The following is a 24,178-nucleotide window of genomic DNA, read 5'->3' as shown; positions in this document are numbered from 1 at the left end:
CCTCTGTCACTTAATTAATGTCACTGTTTTTTTTTCTCTCCTTTACCTCCAGTTAGAAAAAGGAGCTAAACTGTGTAAATCAAACAAATGGGGAGACTACCCTGTTCACCAGGCTGCATTTTCAGGTGCCAAAAAATGCATGGAACTAATACTAAAGTCTGGTGAGTTGATGTTTTTTATATTCTCCATAGTATAGAAACCTTTCTACCCGTCATCTGTAAAAGGATAGACTTTATACATGGGCCTTTATGTAGTTCTAAATGTCCTGTCTTCAGAATCCTATTTCTTTCCACTATTCATCTTAAATGGTGTTTTCTTCCAAAGGCGAAAAGTGTGGCTACAGCAGGGAGACTCATATCAACTTCGTGAATCATAAGAAAGTCAGTCCACTCCACCTCGCAGTTCAAAGTGGTGATTTGGACATGATTCAGATGTGTCTAGACAATGGTGCTCATGTCGACATGATAGAGGCAAGTGTTCAGCCTGTGTGGCTGCTGACTTGAGAATTTCCATCTAGTGTTTCCCAAATGTTTGGTGGCTCCTTTATACTCAGGTAAGATTGGAAATTCAAATAGCATAAAGAAATTTTGTTCCTCTGTCTATCCTGAGGAAAATATTTCCAAATTTTATAAATTTCAAAACTCCAAAGCAAGTGACAAAGCAGATGCAGTATTAGGTCACCCTTCTTAACTGCACGAGCTGTAGTAAGGCCTAACTTCAATAGGAATAGCAGCAATATTCCCAGCCAGGAGCCCTGACACCCATTCATGAATGTCCTGGGTTCTAGTCTAACGACTTGCATCTTTTAACCAAGGATCACCTTATTCACTTCTAAGGATATGTCTGTAAGAGATTTGACTGAGTCTAGGTCCTGACCTGATGATAAGCCTAGACTACAGGGACTTTCCCTAGAGTGTTCTGAGTCAGTTACCATAAGTGCCTTCTCTTCCTAAAGGAAGCAGAACTTGGTTATTAATCACATGAAGCTCCTTCCTATCGTTTCCAAATTCTTGGAAATAGAAATGACCCTATTCGTATGACATCATTTCGTGCAGCTGCCACAGTAGCTGCAGTAATGAAAGGGACTCATATTCCTTGAGCAGAGAATGGTATTTAAGTAATGACGATGGAAGTGTGTGCCAAGAACACTCGGGTTGCTAAGAAGTACTCTTTGCTAGAAAAGTCTCCATACTCATGGTTTTCAGTAAATCAAATGATGCAGTTCATCACCTTCTGACATCCTAGATCTGGGAAGAATAAACTTACTGCTGAATTTACCTGTTTTAAGTCTTTGCCTTGGGATCTAAGCTAATGCTGACATCAATCTTGTTTATAGAATGGCAAATGCATGGCCCTCCATTTTGCTGCCACCCAAGGAGCCACTGACATCGTTAAACTCATGATCTCGTCTTATACTGGAAGCCGTGATATTGTGAATGCAGTCGACGGCAACCAGGAGACCTTGCTTCACAGGCAAGTAGCCTTTCACATGTTAAGTATATACTGCTGACATAAATTACCAGTATGGTAGCTAATGCTCTAAAGTTGAATCATTCATCTCAAATGACAAGAAAGCAAAGGAATTTTTCAACAAACCTATAAGCAATACTTTTGCAATGGTTAGAGAAAAAGATAACTATTATCATAAAACCATACCCATAAACAAAGCCTCTACATGGGAGATAAGGAATCACACACACATCAGAAAGTCAGAAGACCCCAATAATGAGTAAATTAATAGAGGCAAAAATGAATGAATTTTGGCATTTCTAAGAACATACATATCAATGGACAATTACCAAAATGTCAGGTGGAAAATTATGCCTAACAGTAAAAACTTGAGTAATAGATTAAATTCATCAGTCAAATGGCATCAACAGGAAGAGTCTTAAAACAAGATTCAACAACACAAGCCATTCACTTCATTAGTAAAGCTACACAGAAACAAAAGTGGGAAGGTTTGAAAAAGACACATGATGCAATTAAGATCCAATCAAGCTGCAGTAGCTATATGCCCTTCGAATAAGTCGGGCTTGAAGACAAACATGAAAGGGACAAAGGTCAGAGGAGAATTTACCACAGTGATGTGTTGCAGCTAGACTCGCTAATGTCCTGCAGGAACCAAAGTAAGATGGTAAATAGAGCTTCACAGAAGTGCCAGTGGCATACTCTGGGCCAGTCGTTGATCCTCTAGGAGGGGCTAAGGAAGCCCACATGTGAGATTTTCTAAGCCATTTCTAAACTCAGTTCTTCAGGTGTGTTCTGCTGTGGTCTCAGTGATGAGCAGGGAGCAGCCTCCCCTTTGTCCCCCTCTGATCTCTTCTGCCTTCACCCACAAGTAGACATAATGTTGTGAAACATCTTTAGGAAGTTCTCTAACCAAGGTTCCAAATAAAGAGAACTGTTTTGGTGGTGGAGTTTTCCTGGGTGCTGGGCAGTGAAGCAGGAAGTGTAGATTGGGATTTCATCCCATTGGGAAGACAAGGATTAAATATTCCTTCTGTGATTGATAGCATTGTTTCTCTGTACCTATCTCTCTTCCTCTTCTCCTCCATAACTATGATTAAGTAGAAGCCTGGAATGACAGAAGAGAGACAGTAAATTCTCAGTCAGTAACTGGAGCAGGAAAACTGCGTCATCTCTCCATATAAGAACAGCAAGCCGGCAGTATAAGATGTACTTCTGAACTGGGAAGCAGCGACAATATCCGGATGAGCAAGACCACTAACCCGGATCAGATATGCAGGCAGGGTCTCACATAGGATGAATCAGAAAACTAAAATTTCATAATACAAGGGGAAATATTTAAAAACCAAACCAAAACAACAACCCTCCAAACTAGTAAAAGATTTATTTACTTTCAATGACATATAAAATACAGAGCCAGATTGAAAGAATGACAATCAAAATATTTCAGTTCCTCAAAGATTTGAAGAAATAAATGATAAATTGTATAAACATAAGCATATGACGACAAAAGAAGATTATGGAAAATGAATGAACAAAATATCCGGAGTACCAATACTAAAGAGTCCAATAGAAACCTTAAAACCAAAAACATAGGGCTAGTGAGATACCTCAGTAGAAGGTACTGGCCATAGGATGTATGTGGAAGAAGGAGAGAAATGACTCTTGAAAACTGTCTTCTGACCTCTACATGTGCAATGTAATACACACACACATACACACACACACACACACACACACACACACACACATGTATATACACACACACACAAATAAACAAATAGATACATATAATAAAAATAAATAAAAGAAGCAAAAAGTGCTGCACAAGAGACACGCAAGAGCTTGGGAGTTCCCAGGGCTGATTCTAACAGCCCAGATTCTATTAGAACCACTGGAGTGTGCTCAAACACTGTTTAGAATTCTTTGATTCTAAGGTTCAGTTAATTTGGATATCCAGTGACTTTCCATAATATAGTTTAGAATACGAATATGCCAAAGGAACAATCATATTAGGAAAATAGAGCCTCCATGCTATATTTTGTGAACTTTTGGTAACACTCAAGTGTGTTCTGAAACTTATGTATGTTTACATACAAAAGTTTAAGAGTGACTGAGGGCTGGGCAGTGGTGGCGCACGCCTTTAATTCCAGCGCTTGGGGGACAGAGGCAGGCGGATCTCTGTGAGATTGAGGCCAGCCTGTTCTAGGAGAGCTAGGTCCAGGACAGGCTCCAAAGCTACAGAGAAATCCTGTCTAAAAAAAAAAGGGACTGAGGGCTTTGAACAGGAGCAGTGTGAGATTCAACAGAAGCATTAGCATCTATACAGTGACATTTTACTGAATATTCTTGGCTTCCAGTTGTTATTAAATAGCATTGTGCCGTGATTGACCGTGAAATAGCCCTAAAGTGACCAGTTCTCTCCATAGTAAGTGCAGGCTTCATAAGAGTTGACGAAAGCTGACGCTTCTTCATTGGCTCTGCTGAAGAGGAGCCCCACCCAGCCACCCTCCCCGCAGACCTTCTGAATGCTACAGATACAGTTTAGGCGCATCTTAGGTGATCCCCACAATCACAGCAATGTCTACCAGTTCTTCATTTCAGTTAAAAGGTAGATGGTGCTACTAACTTCAGAATGAAGATTTTATAGGGAGACAGCTCATTAGAAAATGAGAGAGTGATTTTTGTTCTTTTTCCTCATTCTGACACTCAGAATCTGAATTCTTTAATATAACATTGTGCTATTCAGTGTCCTGTTAAACTTATTTCTGAACGAAGCAGCTTTGGTTCTCCCATTTATTTCAATAGAATCTTCATTCTTTTTTTTTCCAGAGCCTCATTGTTTGATCACCATGACCTGGCAGACTACTTAATTTCAGTGGTAATTATTTAACTGGTGGGCCTAGTTTTCTGAAACTACTAGCTACATTTGAAAATGTCATTTAAATATATAGCATGGGTTTTCTAAAATAAACCACAGTTCTTGTTTAACATATCTGTGTATTTCAAATTTAATAGAAATATTTATGGAAATTAAAATTATTTTAATCTTAGTCTCAAACTCAAGTATGATAAAATTTTTGAAGTGCCATTTTAAATCATGACCATAAAAATTTTTCTTATTAATTGCAATTTATATTAAGAAAAAAAATTATGTTGAGTGGGAGTTAAAGGTTTGCTAAAAAGGAAATACAAAGAAATTATGGGCAGTCGTTTGGCAGCCAAAGTTTCCAGAGGGCTGACTGACACATTTGTAAGGGTGTGTTTCCTGTGGATGCACAGTAGTCAGCCTATGGAGTTAAAAGAACCCGGGTGTATATTTTGATGTTCTTTTCAATTTTTTATGCTTAGGGTTCATGGGTCTGTTGCAAAAAAAGCTCCCTGGAGGGCTGTGAATGGGTCCTCTGAGGATTGCTGGGTGCAGACATGTCAGTTGAGTCTTTATAATACTGCTCTCTTGAGACAGATAGAGGGAAGGCCATTTACACCACTTTCATCTTTCAATATAAGCTTTTAGCCCCACCTCCCCAGCAACATCTTCCAAACCATGAAAAACAATGAAGTTAAAAACTATGCTAAAGATACTCTGCCAATGAAAGCATGTGATACTCTTCACTTGGAGAAGCCAACTTGGCTAGTTTTTCCTGACTGGCATTTTCACAAGTCTGCACTTGGGTGGTTGTGTGGTAGCTTATTATCGCCACAAGATGGACATCCAACAAAGCTTTACTCATAGTATTTAGCCTTTCTTGTGGAGCTAGCAGGAGCTACTGAAGTTGTGATATTTACACAGCAAAATTTGGAGGAACTTCACTAGACACCATGTTTTTGTGTCACGTGTGCTTCTTGCAAAAGTCCTGGCAGGAGAGTCACGGCTGACCCTCACTCACTGCTATGACCTTCCCATGAGGGTGCTGCTGCTCCTGGCCCCGTGCTCTGCAAGAGCAAAGAGAAATGATAGACTCCAGCAAGGCGGCTTACGCTGATTTTACTACTCTGCCCAAAGAAGAGAATTTGCTTTGTGGAAATTTTAAAGGCATTTTGTTTCTTATCATGTGGGATATAGCCTCATAACACAGAAAAATAATGAAAGTAATTTTTCAATGTGAATTTTTATTAGGCTGTTTGGCTAAATTCTTACCTTCACGATTTCAACTTACTTTTCTCAGTTCATCTATTTCAAATAAAGTATTTTTAAGTGTGTGATTTCTTATTAAGGATTAAAAAATTACACAAGAGATAAATGTGGAAAAATTCAAAATGAGTGACATTTAAGAATGGTGTATGTTAGGAACTAAAAGAGTGTTTTAGGTGAGAGAGTTTTGTTTTTAAGAACTTGAGTAGTAATTGATCTACTGACAGATGTTAGTCAAGAGCCTAACATGGGAAAATAACTTCATTGTTGAAATTATGAGACTGTCCTGATTTCTAATATTATTTGAGTTTTAGAGAAATGTCATGCAGTCCTAAGATTAGTCTTTAGATCGAGTGTTGGAGTAATACAGACACTCTAGATTTGTTAGGCATTGCAGAGTCAACTGCTACTTTGTCTGATCTTCTTGTTGAGTGACTTGCTTTGTTTCAGGGAGCAGACATCAACAGCACTGATTCTGAAGGACGCTCTCCACTTATTTTAGCAACTGCATCTGCATCTTGGAATATTGTAAATTTGCTCCTCTCTAAAGGTACCAACCGGAAGCAAACCAGTTTCCTTAGATAAACATTTGTCAACTGTCTGTCTCCTGCCAGACACGGGGACACATTCTATACACAGAAACGTTAATATACAGTTCAGGCCTAGAAGAGTGTTCAGTCCCGTAAAAAAATATTGAAAGCAATTATACCATAATTATATATGTATATATGTATAATTATATATGTATCATATATAATTATATATGTATAATATAATATATATTATAATAATATCATAGCAATTATACATAATGTGTATCAGACAGCTATTAAACACCCGGAGTTTGTGAGCTTCCTGTCACAGCAGATGTATATATAACTGCTGTCCCTGTCCCCATTGCAGGCAAGCCTAGGCTATGGGAACAGAAGGGGCTGTTCATAGCTTCTCCTTTCTTTATCACTCCATATTCTTATTTTATATTTAAAACATAGGAATTACATAGAAATGTAAAGTATCAGATTTTTCGCCCAATTACTCACACACAAACCCACACATCATAAAGTAAACTTGCTTTTGAAATACGTTCAATTCTTCCACCTAAGTGTAGTAGCCTTTAAGTTAAAGACTTGGAAAGTTGAGAGCCCACCAAGGGCTGTGTTATGAACACAGAAACAGATTTTACATTTCTTGCTGTGCTTTTTTCAAGGTGCCAAAGTAGACATAAAAGACCATCTGGGACGTAACTTTTTACATTTGACTGTACAACAGCCTTATGGACTAAAAAATTTGCGGCCAGAGTTTATGCAGGTATTGTATATCCATGAGTTTTTGTAAACTGAGTTGTGTTCAATAAAAAGTAAACTGTGGGGCTGGAGAGATGACTCAGAGGTTAAGAGCACTGGCTATTCTTCCAGAGGTCCTGAGTTCAAGTCCCAGCAACTACGTGATGGCTCACAACCATCTGTAACGAGATCCAGTGCCCTCTTCTAGTGTGCAGGGAGAAGATTGCATCCATAATAAACAAATAATCTTATAAAAAGAGTAAACTGATTTTGCTGCCATTTATACCATGAGAGTGCATTCTAAAAATTCTAGAACTGCTTTCAAATGAAGAAACTTTATTTCCATCATAAAAGTGGGGATGGTGATAATTAGTTAATAAAGATAATCCAGGCTAAGTTTGAAAAGTTGCAGGGGTTTTGTACTCTCATCTATAACTGGGGCTCACGGCTAATCAGTCGTTTTCCTTCACCGGCTCACTTCTGTGACTTGCCTGTGAGTGGAGAAGCCAAGTATAAAGATGAATCAGTAATGTTTCACCATCAATTAAGAAAAGTACTGAACACATTTGAGTCTGACGGCAGGACCACACTTAGTGAGCCAGTTCATAGTCACTACTTTACTATTAAGTGCATGTGATGCATCGTATTTCATAGAATAAGTAGATTTTCATGTTATTAGTGTATTTAATAAAGATTCAAAATGCCTATGGGCATTTAAACTTTTAAAACAAAAGTAAATATTTATGATATAGATTGACTTACTAATTGCTTTTTATATTCTCATTTAATCTATTTTTTGAAATGAAATAAATCCAATTTCAAGACCTCCATCTGTTTTGTTTTGCTTAACATAACATCTTAGGTTGTTAAGTGTTGTTTATGGAAACAATGAAGGGAGAAGCAGTGGGGGATCCTGGTCACAGAGTTCGGAGAATGCATTTTCCCTAAGTGCAGGGTCTCTTAAAACCTTGACATGACAGGATAGAAGCAAAGCACGGAACCTCATCCATATTTACTTTCCTCTAGCTGCCTTTTACATGGTTTGTAGATTTATCTTCACTGAATAGGTTAGAAGCTGTTATGCTACAGAGTAGATTGAACCCTACCCTATGACCATGATGGCAGTTCTATTAAAACACCCCTCTTCCCACAGATGCAACATATTAAGGAGCTGGTGATGGACGAAGACAACGATGGCTGTACGCCTCTCCACTACGCGTGCAGACAGGGTGTCCCAGTCTCTGTAAATAACCTCCTTGGGTTCAATGTGTCCATTCACTCCAAAAGCAAGGATAAGAAATCGCCCCTGCATTTTGCAGCCAGGTGAGGATCAGACTCCCAACACATGTGCGTGTCTGCTTCTGTCTTAAATTTTGTCTTACGCATATGAACCTGCCCTTTTCAAGCTATGGACGCATCAACACATGTCAGAGGCTTCTACAAGACATAAGCGACACAAGGCTTTTGAACGAAGGGGACCTCCATGGGATGACCCCTCTTCACCTGGCAGCGAAGAACGGACACGATAAAGTCGTTCAGCTTCTTCTGAAGAAAGGCGCATTGTTCCTCAGGTGAGGCAGGAGTGTGTGGAATGGTGTGTGTTTTAAATTTAGGCATTTTAGACTGTTTTCTGTAATATTTTAAATTAGGGCACAAAACTTTAGCCACCGAAAAATAAAAACTGAATATCTCATTTAATCTTTCAAAACATACATAATCTCTGAAGCACTAAAATGGTTTTCAATATAATTCTCAAATGGCAAATTAAGTGTACAGATTTATGACCTTGTTGTCACAGAATAAGTGGCTTTGGACCTTTGAAATATTTCGTTGTATTCTATGTCATTATTCTTTCATCTTCTTGTACAAATTACAAATACAGAGCTACATTTGTGTGTTTGAGTCCATGTATGTGTAGATATGCACACATACAAATACAGAACCATACAGGAACAAAGGTTTTTTCCTCAGTCTAATAAATGAGAGATGCAAAAAAGTGGCCATGGACAACATTCAACCTGAACTAAACTCTTTTATACTGAAGGGGAGTTAACAAGATTAACAAAACCAAGTTAAAAAAAAAAGAATAAACCATGTATAGTAATTGAATACCGTCTTCATAAAAGGAAAAAATACCCTAGAGACACTTCTCCAGATATAATGAGCTATCTTCAAGCTCCCCAGAGGTGGCAGAGAGTAAGCAGGTTTTTAGGCTTATGACCATGAGCCAGGCTCTTCGTCAGTCTACTGTAACATGAATGATAGTTTGGATCTGAGTGCTTTGCCCCTCTCCCTGCTTCTAAGGGACACAGAACTTCTGACCCGCAAAGGGGACACATGCAGATCCAGTTCTATAGTTGCTGTTTAAGTATAGTACTACTGAAATAGCAAAGTGGCTCTCATAACCTGAGCAATTACAAAACTGATTTGTGCAATTTCCTTCCTGTACCGTAGTTTGTAAAGTATCCTCAATCTGACACGCTTCCATTATATTTGTGTCTTTAATTTCTGGAGAAAAGGGATAAATGCCTTTGACAACACAAAAGAATGTAGACTGGAATACTTAGAAACTACATTAGTCATCTTACAACAGTGCAATCACTGGTGACTGTAAGGACAAGGCACCTATTATAGAAACTTTTCTGATACAATGTTCAGGGAAACAAGACTGCTTTGCTTGAAGCTCCTCATAAACGAACGGGAAATACTGAGTTGCTACATCTCATGCCTGGCCAGCCACTCAGGCTACAGCAAGCTTTAGTGACATCACTTTCCGTGTTTGATCTGTATGTGTGTTTGCTTGTCTTTTCTTACCTCTTTAACCACAACGACCTCAGTGACCACAACGGCTGGACAGCTTTGCATCACGCCGCCATGGGTGGGTACACTCAGACCATGAAGGTCATCCTGGATACCAACTTGAAGTGTACCGATCGACTAGATGAAGAAGGGGTAGGTACTAGATCCCTCTGGCCAAATAAATCTTGACATGAAACAAAATTTTCAAGCTTGCTAGAAAGCGTTCTTCATGACCCGCTTTCCATCCCTCCTTCTGCTCTTAGTCTTTCGTTGAATTTTTTTAAAAGTTGTTTCTTGGAGTGAACAACAAGTAAAGGAGAATAGACGAAGAGAAGAGTGAGAATGAGTCTGAGCTGAAGCTCCCCCTTCATATCTACAGAGCCTGTGATTTCACCTTAAAGTTTTCTCTCTCCCTGGGAACCCAGAGAAATAAAGAAAGCAGAGCTGAGTGCTCATTCCTAAAGAGAGGCATCTGATATGTTACAGCAATTTGAAAGGATTAACTTGGCTGATTTTTATTGGGGTTTATTCTAGTTTTTTTTTTCTTTTTCTGTTGCTATGATAAAGCATCCTAACAAGGAACTTAGGGGAGGAAGGGGTTTGTTGAACTGACAGTTCTAGGTTACAGCCTATCACTGGGGCAGGGGCGGGACACATGAGACGGGAACTCAGAGCACCTGCCCATCACATCCACAACAGAGCCAGAAGAAATGAATGTGCTTTTGCTCCTTGCTTTCTGTTCAGCAAGGTTCTTCCAGTCTACAGTGGGCAGAGTCAATTAACACACAAGACAATGCCCACCGGTGGATCAGATCTAGAGAACTCCTCAATTGAGGCTCTGCTCCTAGACTAGGTTGACCCTAGTCTATGGCAAGTTGAAAATCACCATCATAATCCCAATTTTTTTCAATTTGACATACAAACACCCTCATGACTTGAAAACCATAGTCTTCCTTTCTTTATATCCAAGTTCTCACATTAATATTATATATAAAATATAACCCAATGTAAAAGTTTTCAGTCCTTAAAAAGCCAACTCTTTAAAAATTCAAAGTCTCTTTAAAAGTCCAAAATCTCTTAAGTGTGGGCTCTGTAAAAAAATAAAATTACATAAATAAATTACATACTTAAGCATGATCAGTCCAAAGAGAAATGTTCTGGCTACTGTTATGTATACTTGACACAAACTAGAGCCATCTAAAAGGAGGAAAGCTCAATTGGGAAAATGCCTACATCAGATCAAGCTACAGGACATTTTCTTACTTAGTGGTTGATAGGGGAGGGCCCAGTCCATTGTGGGCAGTTGCCACTCCTGGGATGGTGATCCTGGGTTCTATAGGAAAACAGGCTGAGCAAGTCATGATGAGCAAGTCAGTAAGCAGCACTACTCTATGGCCTCTGTGACAGTTCTTGATTTCTGGTTCCTACCTTGTTTGAGTTCCTGTCCTGGTGTCCTTTGGTGATGAACAATAGTATGGAACCATAAGTCAAATAAACTGTTTTTTTCAAAGTTGCATTGGTCATGATGTTTCATCACAGCAATAGTAACCATAACTAAGACACCAAAGAAGTGGATCATGGCATCTAAGTAAACCCAAACCCCACCAGTTGGATACACAAATCTTGTATCCCACTGTCCAACATCTGAGATCCAAAGGGCATCGTAAACATCACCAGCTCTGCCATCCACAGGACACAGTCCATCCTAGGCCTGGGCCAGTCTTGCTTCACACCTGCATCTGGTCTTGATGGATATCCCACAATATTGGCCTGTCTCCATGCAGCAGAGTGTTCACCTGGACCAATGGCTTTGTGAGAACTCTCCAGGTGGATTCCCACCCTATTACAAAGAGTCAAGCCTCAACCACTTACTAGGATCTCCTCAATCTTATATTTTTCCTATCTTCAGAACCTTTACCCCCATGGGAAATGTTTTCACTACAAAGTTCTGCCTGCCCTCAGCCCACCAGACCACAATTGTATGACTTTCCATAGGAAAACCTGAGTAAGTGTTTTCCTATTTTCCCAAGGAAGCACAGACGGCTCCACTGAGTATCTGTGACCTGTTATTAATTACAGCTGATTCTTCAGCCCCAGCATGATCAGCACATGGATTCTTAGCCAAATATCACACGAATGCCCCCTATCTCTGCTATCAATAAACTCCCCCTGAATCATGATCTGGGTCTCCACTATCTGGAGGCCACTTAAGCATTCTTAACGTCCAATGTTCCCACGCAAGAATTTCCCTTGACGCTCTCAACACTATGTTTTTTCTAACCTAAAGTTCCAAAATCACCTACAATCCTCCAACAAAATGATTCAAAGCCATAAAAATTCATGAAATTGTGTTCATCACAGGGCCAGTCCTATCTCTCTGTTGGTGTTGGTTTCTGTTCTGGTTTCATTTCTGTTGCTGTGATAAAGCACACCAACAAAACACATAAGAGGGTGGATCAGGCTTACAATTCCAAGTTCCAGCCAATCACTGAAGGGAAGTCAAGGCAGAAGCTCAAAGCAGCTAGCTGTTTCAGATACACAGCCAAGAACAAAGAGGAATGAACAGATCCTGGTTTTTTTGCTTCCATATGGCTTTCTCCTGTCTTTTCTAGTTTAAAAACCTCTGCCAAAGGATTGATGCCACCCACAGTGGACTGAACCCTTCTACAACAATCAACAATCAAGACACACCCTTTAGACAGGGCCCTGGGCCAACCAGATCTAGACAGTTCTTCTATTGAACTGCTCTTCTAGGTTGTGTCAAGATAGCCACTAAAGCTGCAGTCTTTCCTTATTTGTTTAGGGAGTGTTGAAATGTGCATTTCCTCAAGAAATGACTGAGCTAGGCCATCATGATTTCTGTTTCTATTTTTTAAAATATTTTATATGGGAAATTGACAAATTGGCAACATTTTGCTAGGCTCTGACTTCTTAATGAGCTTGTAGAACCCCAAAGTCTAGAATCCACAGTTCTAATAGGTGCTAAGTCCTCAGACACAAGTACTTCTGTGTTTACGACTAGAGTCTTATTTTGAAAGCTTCTCATTTGTCCTTGGGGGAACATCTCACCACAGAAGCAACACAGAACACCATAGAGTAGCACGCGCGCGCACGCACACACACACACACACATACACGCACACACGCAGTCTTTGGGTGATAAAGCCATTGTTTAAATCTTCTTTGTGAACATGGTTTAAATTGATATGCTTGCTACTAAGTAGCTAGAGGAATTCAGCAATGACACAAGGCAAGGACAGCCAAAGGACTTTACTACTCTCAATCCACGTATGTGCTCTGCTTTTGTCTGAAAGAACACAGCGCTCCATTTTGCAGCACGGGAAGGCCATGCCAAGGCTGTTGCGATGCTCCTGAACTACAATGCTGAAATCCTCCTAAACAAGCAGCAGGCCTCCTTTCTTCATATCGCGCTGCACAATAAGCGGAAGGAAGTAGTTCTCACAACCATCAGGAGTAAGAGGTGTGTACCTTTCTGTCTCCCCTGTAACCTGCATCCTTGGTTAATAAAGGTGCGTGTCTTTCTGTCTCCTTTGTAACCCGCATCTTCAGGTAACAAAGGTGTGTGTCTTCCTGTCTTCCTTGTCTCCTGCATCCTTAGGTAGCAAAGGTGTGTGTCTTCCTGTCTCCCTTGTCTCCTGCATCCTTAGGTAGCAAAGGTGTGTGTCTTCCTGTCTCCCTTGTAACCTTTGTCCTAGCATAGTAAAAGTGTGTGCCTTCCTGTCTCCTTGTAGCTTGCACCCCCATGTAACAGGGTACACCCCTAGCCTAAGGACAAGTGAGAGGGAAGGAACATGCTTCAGTTTTGAATCAACACATGCAAATGTCCATTGTTCAGTAACTGCTAACAATGGAAGCATTGCTTCATCCTCAGTCTTCCTTTCTACAAACCAAGCGAGCCCAGTACTACCTACTTAGCCCTTTGTGAGACCCAGGGGTCCACACACAGGGAATGGTTGACAACAAGGTCAAGCAAACTCTGGCTTGCCTTCCTGGAGCTGCCTGCCAACACAAACTCCCGAACTGGTTGCTGATGAAGACAGTTCTAGGACTAGAGAGCTAGCCCGTCGGGTCACCATGCCTGCCACCCATCCCGGCTACCTGAGTTTGATCCTTAGAACACATACGGTAGAAGGAAAGAACTGACTTCCGCAAGTCGTCCTCTAACCTAATAAGCACACAGCCAGTTCCTCCATGGTGCATGTTCTTCCAGACAAATTCAATAAACAAATACATACAAATAATAACAACCTAGAAAGTATAAGTAAGATTACTAATGGCACTTAATGAAATGTCCCTTTAGAACACGTGACCTTTTATAGACATCTTTGTAAATCATCCTCTAAGGAGTTTACTCTTGTTTTTCAAATATTTATTTACTTAAAGTTTTTTATGTGTGTGTTGATGTTTCCCACATGTGTGCCTGGTGCCTGAAGGGGTCAGGAGAGCATGTTAGCCCCTGAAACTAGACTTGTGGGTAGTTGTAAGGCATCATGTAGGTGCTGGAAATTGAACGCAAGTCCTCTATAAGGACAGTCAGTCCTCTTGACCACGGAGCCATTGCTCTGGCACGTACAAAGAGTTTGAATGATGAAGTTAGGTGGTGGTTCTTCCAGTCTTCAAACAAAAATTCTCTATAGCAGCACAAATAAATATTCAGACAACTTCTGTCACCCATTTGGGGACACAAAGTGACCAAAAATTTATATTCAAGACAGATCTAGCCTTGGTTGGGAACTTGTGGAGTCTTGAGAAATTTATTACCTTTGAAACACCAGTGAGTCAAAGTGCTTAGCCATCTTTTCTGATAACGAAGAAGATATTCCACATGAATTTTACTCATGTGTTGATAGTAGTACCATCAGACCCATTTTACAGGTGTTATCTTAGAGATAATGAGTTCATCTTTGCTTCTTGTGATTGATTTAATTTCTCGTTGGAATATTAAGTACCTTCTAGTCCCATCTCTTTAGATGGTGGTAAAGAAACAGACGCTCTGTAATGTTATGGCAGAATCTACCCTCACTTCTGCATTCAAGATTTGTTATTTTTCACTTCAACTCAATACATTACATGTACACACATATATGAGTTAAATATGGATGTCATATGAAGTTGATGATTCAAGTATGTGAACATGACTTTCCCCGCCTAACACAATAACCTCTGAAAATACTTACTTTGCATGTCAGAATTGCAGGTAGGAACTAAGTTAAAGACATGCCTTCTTTAAAAGACATTTAAAGAAAGAGGCAGAACAGTGATAATAGCAGCCATTCTGAACTTGACCCTCATTCCTAATTCCCATTAATAGATTAGTGTGATATTGATGAACTGATCTGGGTTCACATGACTCCACTGTGGTCAATCTGTGAACATGATGCTATAGAATACAATTGATGTTAGGCTTCTACTACAAGTGTATAATCTTCAGTTTCAACTGCAAAGCAAAAGGGTGATTAATAATTCTACTTCTCTGTAGTAGGGAGTTCATTTCCCAGTCGCCCAGACTCCAGAAATAGCCACACAGAATTAAATAGAAACTGTATTAATTAAATCACTGCTTGGCCAATTACATAAGTGTATTGACAGCTAGTTCTTACATCTAGAATAAACCCATCTCCATTATTTTATATTTTACCACAAGGCTCATGGCCTACCTGCAAGGTTTCAGTGTGTCTGTCTCTGGCGCCATGACTTCTCTTTGACTCTGTCTCCTTTCTTCCAGCATTCAGTTTAGTTTTCCCCACCTAGTTAAGTTCTGCCTTGCTATAGGTGCAAAGCAGTTTCTTTATTAATCAGTAGTATTCATGGCATACAGAAGGGAATCCCACATCACTTCTCTTCTGTTTTATTTGCAGATGGGATGAGTGTTTTCAGGTTTTCAGCCATTATTCTCCAAGCAATAGATGTCCAATCATGGAAATGGTGGAATACCTCCCTGAGTGCATGAAAGTAAGCTACCTAAAACAAAAGTCATTGTGGGTATGTGCTTGAGGCATAGTGTGGAAGGAGGGCTTGCCTTAGAATCATAACCTTGCAGGAGCAGTTCCTGTCTTTACAGTTCCTAATTTTCAAAGTCTACGAGGGAAAAGAGCCAGCAAATAGGTAATGAGGACCTGCTTGGACAAAGGAATCCTAACAATTATTTCCTGCAATATAATAAAATATGGTAAATTGATTTTCTTCTTCAAATAATTCAAGTTCAGGACAGAGACCCAGTAGTATTTGAAAGCTGAATGAAAGCTCTTCAAGTTTGCATTTGTTTCTAGCATTTATATCTAAGATGCCTTCCTTAAGGATACAGGCACCTGACTTCCTGTAGGAATCAAAGGACCTAGGACAGCGTTCTCAGACAGCGGGAATTGCTAGGTTGAGCACCAGCTACTTCTGAGTGCAGAAGCCTCTCCCATGTGACACACCCCATTTCTTCCTTTCACATGATCAATTCAGTGGCAGTGGTCATATATGGTTATTCTTATGGAACTGCTTTTTTTTTGTCCTAGGAAGACATTGTTCAATATATGTGACTATTAAACATAAAGATAAGAGAGTTTATGGCTTGATCAGCAATGGAAAACCTGTTAATAAGGCTCCTGCACCCCAGATGAACATATAACCTAAAGGACCATATTAGTGACAGGAAGCAAATTCATGCTATTAACTTGCCATGGCCTTTCCTAGGGCAACAGTGCCACTAAGAGAAAACCCCCAAGTCCTTGTTATCCCTGGAGAAGGTTCGCAAAGCAAAGGAAAGCACGGAACGAGCTTGTATATTATTTTAGACATGAAGGAAAGTCCTTTCTCATGTGCAGCCTGCTCTCCCAACATCTCAGCTGGGTTTTCTTTCTCAAAGGTTCTTTTAGATTTCTGCATGATACCTTCCACAGAGGACAAATCCTGTCAGGACTACCATGTAAGTTTATTTTATTATGATAATCTGAAGTGTATTTTATAAAAATTCCTTGAAATATGAAAATAGTGATACTATAGTTCTACAGTCTATAGTAGATGATGAGTATTGGCTTTGTATTGTATTATTCATTTATGAGAGAATATTCTCCTTACATTCTGTTTCCCACAAATATTTAGTTTTTTCTAATCCCACCATTTATTGTTGCGTTCAGTGTTTACACTTGCTTGTATATTTTATGGGAAGAGTGAATATCTAAGAAACTAATGTCTCATGGTGGTAGTTGACCAGTTGTCCTAAGAAGTCCAGGAGCTTCTTAGGCATATATGAAGCTATCTAGTATATCTTATTATTCCTAGCTCTGAGAAGACAGCATGACAAGCGATCATTTTTTCCCTCAGGATTAAGAATCTAGACCACCATATTTTGGGTGACTCAAATCATTTATATAAACAGGGAGCCTAAACCAATAATCCAATTTTTTCTTCTTTCTGTAAAGAAATTAAAAATACCTTTTCAATTTATTTATTTTTATAAATTACATGAATAACTTGGTTTTCTTTTCTCCATTTGAGGTTACTATTAGTTATACCAGTTGACTTTCAGGAAAAGTTTAAGTTTTCATATTTGATTTATCAAGAAGGAGTGACAGGGGACTAGACAGATGGTTCAGTGGTTAAAAGAAATAGCTGCTTTTCCAGAAGACACAGGTTCAATTCTTAGCACTCTCATTGTGGTTCAGAGTGTCTTCAACTTCAGTTCTAGGGGATCAAATCCCTCTTCTGGAATTTGTGGACACCAAGCACATATTCACTGTGCAGACATACATACAGGCGAAACACCTATACATCTAAAATAAACAAATAAATCTCAACAAACATTTTAAAAAGAAGTAGTTGGAGATCTTTACTAGACTTGTTATTAGACTCATACTTTAAATTTATGTCTTCTACAGATTGAATATAATTTCAAATATCTTCAATGCCCACTAGCGTTGACCAAAAATACAGCACCTACCCAGGATGTGAGATATGAGCCTCTTACAACCCTCAATGTAAGTCTAGTGCTTGCATTAACTGATTTTTTTTCTTGGACTCTGAATTGATCTACTGCAACACGATGAATGGAAATGGAAGTGCTCTGGGGAGACAGTTTCATAGTTCAACGTCCATACCTATCACCTTCTGTTGCCCAAGCCTGTATTTTTTCGTTCTGGGCTTTTCTAGGATTCATCTGTTCTGTAGGATATCCTTTCTAGGTTAACATGTTCATCTGGCAAGGAAGATCCTCCTAATTGAGGTCTCTGTTGCTCACCAAAGTAGTGTGGTCTGTGTATTATGGTAACATTAGTGTTTTAATGAATCAGAGGATCTGGGGGGCAGTTCTCTTGTTTCCAAGAGGTTACTAATTTTTCTTTATATAGGTCTGTGATAATTAAATTATAATAATTTTGATAGAGATACTAGTAGTTGCAAATACCACCACCCAAATTTATAATGTATATATTATTTTAACTGCTTGTAGGTGCCCTACTGATAAAATTCCTTCTAAAAAAGTAAGGCTGAATTTCTTCAGTGACAGAATGAGGGGAAACATTTGCCAATTTGTCTATAATTTCTATTTCTGCTGTAACCCTATTTCAGATCAATAAGATTATACCATATTATTGGGATAGAGATTAAAAGGGACAGACTAAATCAAGTGGTTGCACCTGCATAAAAATATTGACTCTTTCTCTCTCTCTCTCTCTCCCTCCCTCCCTCCCTCCCTCCCTCCCTCCCTTCCTCCCTCTCTCCCTCCATCTCTCTCTGACTTCCTCTTGCATTTTTTTGAGACAGGGTTTCTGTGTGTAACCTTGACTGTCCTGGAACTCTCTGTGTAGGCCAGACTGGCTTCAAACTCACAGAGATCCACCTGCCTCTGCCTCCCAAGTGCTGGGATTAAAGGCATGAGCTACCACTGCCCGGCACATTTTTAGTTCCTGTGAAAGTTTGAACTTCTCAGATTTTTTAAAATAAGCAAATGTTGCTCTCACAGTACCATAATAACATTATAAATATAAAAGCAAAGCAGAAGGCTCAGTTCATCCTCAGTCATTAACTGTTTTTAATTGCTCTTTCCTTGTTCAGGTCATGGTACAACATAACCGCATAGAGCTCCTCAATCACCCAGTGTGTAAGGAGTACTTACTCATGAAATGGTGGGTACTAGCACTTCTGCTTAAAACAATGTTACCCTTGACTCTACCCAAAGCCTTCTCAATAATTTTATTGCAGTTGTATTTTGTTGTTTTAGATATTATTTTATTTTAGAATTTAAGAAGAATGAGCATTGAAGATAAATTTTGTCATTAAAAATTATTGTTTATCTTTGACTCTAACACATTTTGAATGTGTGATTTTTAATGTGAGACAAATCACCCTCTGGGTCCTGAAGTTTAGTGAGCAGTGAGACAATAGGGGAATAGTACAGAGAGGCTCAGTTTGCAGCTAAGACACACGGATGAAAGACTCTTCCATGAGCTAATGAGACATTGCTATTTGCTCAGCAGCTGAGATTCTATCTCTGAAAATGAGCAACGTAAATTAGAAGAACTTTTGGTTGTAAAATACAAGGAATTTATAAAATAGATGTCTGAAATAGATCATTGCTATTTTCAGTAGATATCTATAAATATTTTTATTTGAGATGACTCAGTTATGATTTGTTCATTTTTTTCTAGGTGTGCCTATGGATTCAGAGCCCATATGATGAACCTGGGATCTTATTGTCTTGGTCTCATACCTATGACCTTTCTTGTTGTCAAAATAAAGCCTGGAATGGCCTTCAACTCCACTGGAATAATCAACGAAACGAGTAATCATTTGGAAACAGTAGACACTCTGGTATTTCAAAACTTCAACATTTTAAAATTAAGGATTGTAAAAATGTGTTTTTCTTTAGAAATAACAAGTCTATGATAAAACTGACATATCAGGACATCAGTTATTATGAATAGAATTTATTTGTGGTATCAATTCCTTCTAAAATATTTTTTGAGTTGAGAAAAAATATTAACAAATGGTCAGTGGGAGAATTTGCAAATGGATTGGTGTCTAACTAAAATGCTAAATGTGAGAATTTTAAACTTTTCCACAGTAACATGAATTTGTCTGTGTGGAGAATGCAGGGAAAAGGGAAATAGGAAGAGCTAGTTCACGAGTCCAAGTTTTTTATGAAAAAACAAATGGGAAAACTTTGGAAATAGTGGTAATGATGATGTAATGATATGAATTATATTTCTATAGTGTAAAGAAGTATTTAAAGTGTAGATTTTTTAAAGTGACAAATTAGGAGGAGAGTCAGTGAGATGGATCAGTGGGTAAAAGCACTTGTTGCCAAGTTTGATGACCGAGCTCAATACCTGGGACCCAAATGATAGGAAAGGAGAACCCACTTCTTCACATTGTCCCCTGAGGTACCCCTTCATCCTACGAGTGCATGCATGTGTGTATACACACATGCACACTAAATAACACATATGTGCAATAAAATTAAAACTCAATAAATTTTATGATGAGTACTTTGCCACATTTTAAATTTGCAGATCTGTGTCCCTTTATAATTCACTTGACAATCTTTGAACATACAATACTAGGGATGTTAAGATATGAATATATTACCTCTACTAAATGAGACAAGGATTGGCATGGTGAGACTTCTCAGTTTAATGCAATTGTGGACAATGCATACAAATGAAGCAAATATAAAATAAAATTTAATAGTGGAAAATTATGGAGCAAATAAATTTTGTCTGCTTAAACCCCTCATAATATTTTCTGTTTCAGAATTCATTTCCAATAAAAATATGTATGATTCTAGTGTTTTTATCAAGTTTATTTGGATATTGCAAAGAAGTGGTTCAAATTTTCCAACAGGTACATAATCCAGTTTGTATTTCTAAGTTCTAATTATTTTAATATAGAGAATTAACTAGTAAACAATTATTTAAATGGTACTTATCATAGTTAATTCACACAGTGTGACTCATGCAGAAACTTCAAATTGTAGAAATAACGTAATTGTTGGTAAGGTCATTCTGCCTTTTGATACACATGAGAGAGTTGCCCCACCGGTTCAGCCACCAATTGGGTCTGTCTGTCCAGTGCGATTGCTATAAATAACTTCACTGCGTTTGCTCTTGTATTATTTAAGGGATTTATAGTCAGTTTTAATTGTAATTCTATAAATTCAATTTAAAATTTGAAATATAAGCATTTTTAAAGAACTTCTCCAGACCCCATTTCAAACAGGTCTGTCTTTGAATCCCTACCATAATAAGATTTTTTTCTTTTTATTGAAAACCAAATTGCTGTAAAGTTTGGAGCCCTTTTTGAGCTGAGGTTCTTCCTCTGGCTGAATCTGGTCTTGAACGCATGGTCTGCTTGCCACCACCTCTGAAATCCTGGGCTAATCTGAATGTGCCACACCCATGACTTGAAAACTATTCATGGCATTTTCTTTTACTTTATTCTTATTTTTAAGATAATGATCTAGGTTAGGTGTAGCTTAGATATACACATTACATAAAGTACCCGAAGATCTTTTCTTTGATTGGCAAAGGAGAGTCTGTATTTTTTTAAGGTTTATTTATTACATACACAGCATCTGCCTGCACATCTCCCTGAAGGCCAGAAGAGGGCACCAGGTCTCATTATAGATAGTTGTGGGCCACCATGTTGTTGCTGGGACTTGAACTCAGTACCTCTGGAAGAACAGTCATTGTTCTTAATCCCTGAACCATTTCTCAGCCCCGAGAGTCTGTATTTCTAAGTATACAGTTTTAAATTCTCGTTTATGGCTTTTGTATATTTTTGAGCATTGTATAAATGATATCTCTTTTATAGCAGTACATTTTAAAAATTTTTCTTTGTTATATAATGTAGGTCCATGGATATCTGTATTAAAGACTAATGACATTAATACAAATTTGCATTCACTAACTACAGTGCATCCCAGATACTCTCCTGTGCATGTGTATTCTTTTGGCCAGGGAATTGTTGCACTCCCGAGAGTTAAGCTGCATTGTTGTTTTACCTTAAATGACTTAGGGCCCATTACTCGGGCTCTCTTCTCCCATCTTTCTAACTTTACATTGCAATTGATAGTTTAAAAACTAACATTACACACATCCTCTTTAGAGTTGATCTTCCTTTTTCTGGTTTATGTTCATTTGGTCCACAGTATGGAGCATTTAACGTCCAAAACATTCCACTAGGCACACCCTGCACTTGGGCTTTGTTCTTTCACTTTCGGCTCCTGTCTCAAACCTCTTTATAGCTGGACTCAATCACAGTGCCTGACCAGAAATGGGTGCCCTGAGAGGCAGAAAGATCTCAGGGATTATGAGACCAATCTACAGTTCTTTAGAAGTTCCCTTAAGCTGGGAGGTGGTGACACATGCCTTTAGTCCAGCACTTTAGAGGGAGATGCAGGAGGATCTCTGAGTTCGAAGCCAGACTGGTCTACACAGTGAGTTCCAGGGTGACCAAGGCTACATAGAGAAATCCTGCTTTGAAATAAAACAACAACAACAACAGTAAAAGGATCAGAAAAAAAAGTCCCCTTAAGAGAGAATATGCCATACGTCACACACGGGGCAAATAAACAGAAGACCGCAACACTTTCTTAGCTATCAGCTGCCCATGGCACTAGGACAGCCAGGGCCTCAGCTGTCTCGAGCACTGACTGTAAGTCACTCCAGAATGACAGATGTGACACTTTGTCTTTAAAGCATAGATAGCAATCCAAAGACCCCAGGTTTCTCCATGTGGTAACTCTCCATCCTTCTCTATCCAGAAAAGGAATTACTTCCTGGATTACAACAATGCTCTGGAGTGGGTCATCTACACAACCAGTATCATCTTTGTGCTACCCTTGTTTCTCAACATCCCTGCCTATATGCAGTGGGAATGCGGAGCAATAGCAATATTCTTCTACTGGATGAACTTCCTGTTATATCTTCAAAGGTAAGACCAGTTTGGATGATTTTTATATTCTTCAAACCTTTAATATCAAAGAAAGGCTATTAGAAGTGATGTGACCTTGTAACTTGCTTCTGGCTATTTTCAGTTGTTTTAAATGTGAGAATTTTAATATCTTAATCCTGAAGGGTTTAACAGCCAAGTGTACAGACTGCGTCTTTAGCTCCTCAATTTGGGACCCATTAATTATTTTTGGTGCATGTCAGTGCAAAGAGGGAGCGGTTCTGCATATGTAACCATGTGGTATGTAGTGAGCAACATTCCAGATGTCTACCCACTAGACGCCAGCTGCAGCCTGCCATCTTCAGTGTAACAACCAAAGGCATCCAGACATGGCTGTAGCCCCTGAGTGCCAGGTCTACCTTCATCAGCAAGCCTATATCAAACACGGACAGAAACCGAAATGAAAGTATTAGTTACTCTTGTTTTGTCTGACATTTGGTAAAAATTTACTTTGGGTTAAGACACTCATTAGCTGAATGAAAGTAATAAAAAAATGGAATAAAATAATCTAATTTTTAAAATGTAGTAAGTGATTCAAGAGAGAGAAACTGGTTAAATTCTTGTCCTAACAGTTGCTAGTGTTGAATTAAGCATTTTTTTACATATTTTTATGTTAACAAGAAGTAAATGGCACCATCTGCATTGCAACAAAGAAGAAACGTAAGCACTGAGTGTGGGTAATTTACTGAAGGTCAGCTAGTAAGTTGAGAAATAGTTTGGAGTGAAGAACTGGGTCTCCAGGGATATGCTTGCCCTAGTTCGTGTACATCTATGTACATAGTGCAGCCATGCTGACTGAGCTGTGGGCCCTTGGAGAGAGGGAATATGGTTTGGGGAAAGAGCAGTGACCCAGAAGGAAGGCAGATTCAAGTCAGCCACTATCAGCGATCTCACCACATTTCTGGTTCTCTTTGGGAACATAGCTAAATTTCCTTTCATACTTACCAAAAAGTATATGTTTTGATTCTGGTATAAATTAAGTAGTGGGATTTTGTTACATGCTGTGATTCCTTCTTTTGAGAATCTTTGACAAAGAAGAATGCAAACTCGTATCCAGATGTTGCACTGGTGTGCCCAATCATTTCATAGTATAGTATGCTAGGGGTGGGTTGGAAGGATGGATGAGTGTAAATGTGTACTTTGTGCCCTGTCTTGGAGATGTCGGGAAATGTGATGTCCTATAATTGATCTCTATTTGATCCATCACAGGGTTTCTGTCCCTAAACAACTGACATAATTCTCTTTTATTTGCTTTGTGATGGTTTCTGTTTATCACTTAAACTGCCATCACCTTGGTCAAGTGGTAAAACCATGAAAGATGGCATTAATAAGAAAGAAACACTCTGCCCAGGGCTGCACAGAGAAACTCTGTCTGAAAAAGGAAATGAAGGGAGGAAAGAAAGAGGGAGGGAGAGAGGGAGGGAGGGAGGTAGGGAGAAAAAAAGAATAAAAGAAAATCAGAAGAAGAGAAGGAGGAAGAGGAAGAAGCAGTACAATAGGCAGTTTGAAAAGAAGATTTGGCTACTTGTAGATTTGC

General features: G+C 38.9%; 1 protein-coding gene across 1 annotated transcript in view; it reads left to right on the top strand.

Moving 5' to 3' along the window:
* The window catches only part of Trpa1 (transient receptor potential cation channel subfamily A member 1), a 45,180-nt gene that overhangs the window by 12,252 nt on the left and 8,750 nt on the right, over window positions 1-24,178 (top strand). The window contains exons 5-21 of the mRNA XM_048420357.3: window positions 53-161; window positions 325-470; window positions 1,337-1,473; window positions 4,300-4,348; window positions 6,053-6,152; window positions 6,810-6,910; window positions 8,039-8,208; window positions 8,292-8,456; window positions 9,723-9,837; window positions 12,999-13,165; window positions 15,564-15,657; window positions 16,559-16,618; window positions 17,571-17,669; window positions 18,745-18,815; window positions 19,338-19,500; window positions 20,443-20,532; window positions 22,454-22,623. Of these exons, the coding sequence (XP_048276314.3) occupies window positions 53-161; window positions 325-470; window positions 1,337-1,473; window positions 4,300-4,348; window positions 6,053-6,152; window positions 6,810-6,910; window positions 8,039-8,208; window positions 8,292-8,456; window positions 9,723-9,837; window positions 12,999-13,165; window positions 15,564-15,657; window positions 16,559-16,618; window positions 17,571-17,669; window positions 18,745-18,815; window positions 19,338-19,500; window positions 20,443-20,532; window positions 22,454-22,623 (2,006 nt within the window). The remainder of the gene's footprint in view (window positions 1-52; window positions 162-324; window positions 471-1,336; window positions 1,474-4,299; window positions 4,349-6,052; window positions 6,153-6,809; window positions 6,911-8,038; window positions 8,209-8,291; window positions 8,457-9,722; window positions 9,838-12,998; window positions 13,166-15,563; window positions 15,658-16,558; window positions 16,619-17,570; window positions 17,670-18,744; window positions 18,816-19,337; window positions 19,501-20,442; window positions 20,533-22,453; window positions 22,624-24,178) is intronic.

This window comes from Myodes glareolus, chromosome 16, assembly GCF_982192425.1.
Source record: "Myodes glareolus chromosome 16, mMyoGla1.1, whole genome shotgun sequence".
Classification (NCBI taxonomy): Eukaryota; Metazoa; Chordata; class Mammalia; order Rodentia; family Cricetidae; genus Myodes; species Myodes glareolus.
The sequence above is the reverse complement of the archived record's forward strand: the minus strand, read 5'-3'. Positions and strand labels throughout refer to the sequence as shown.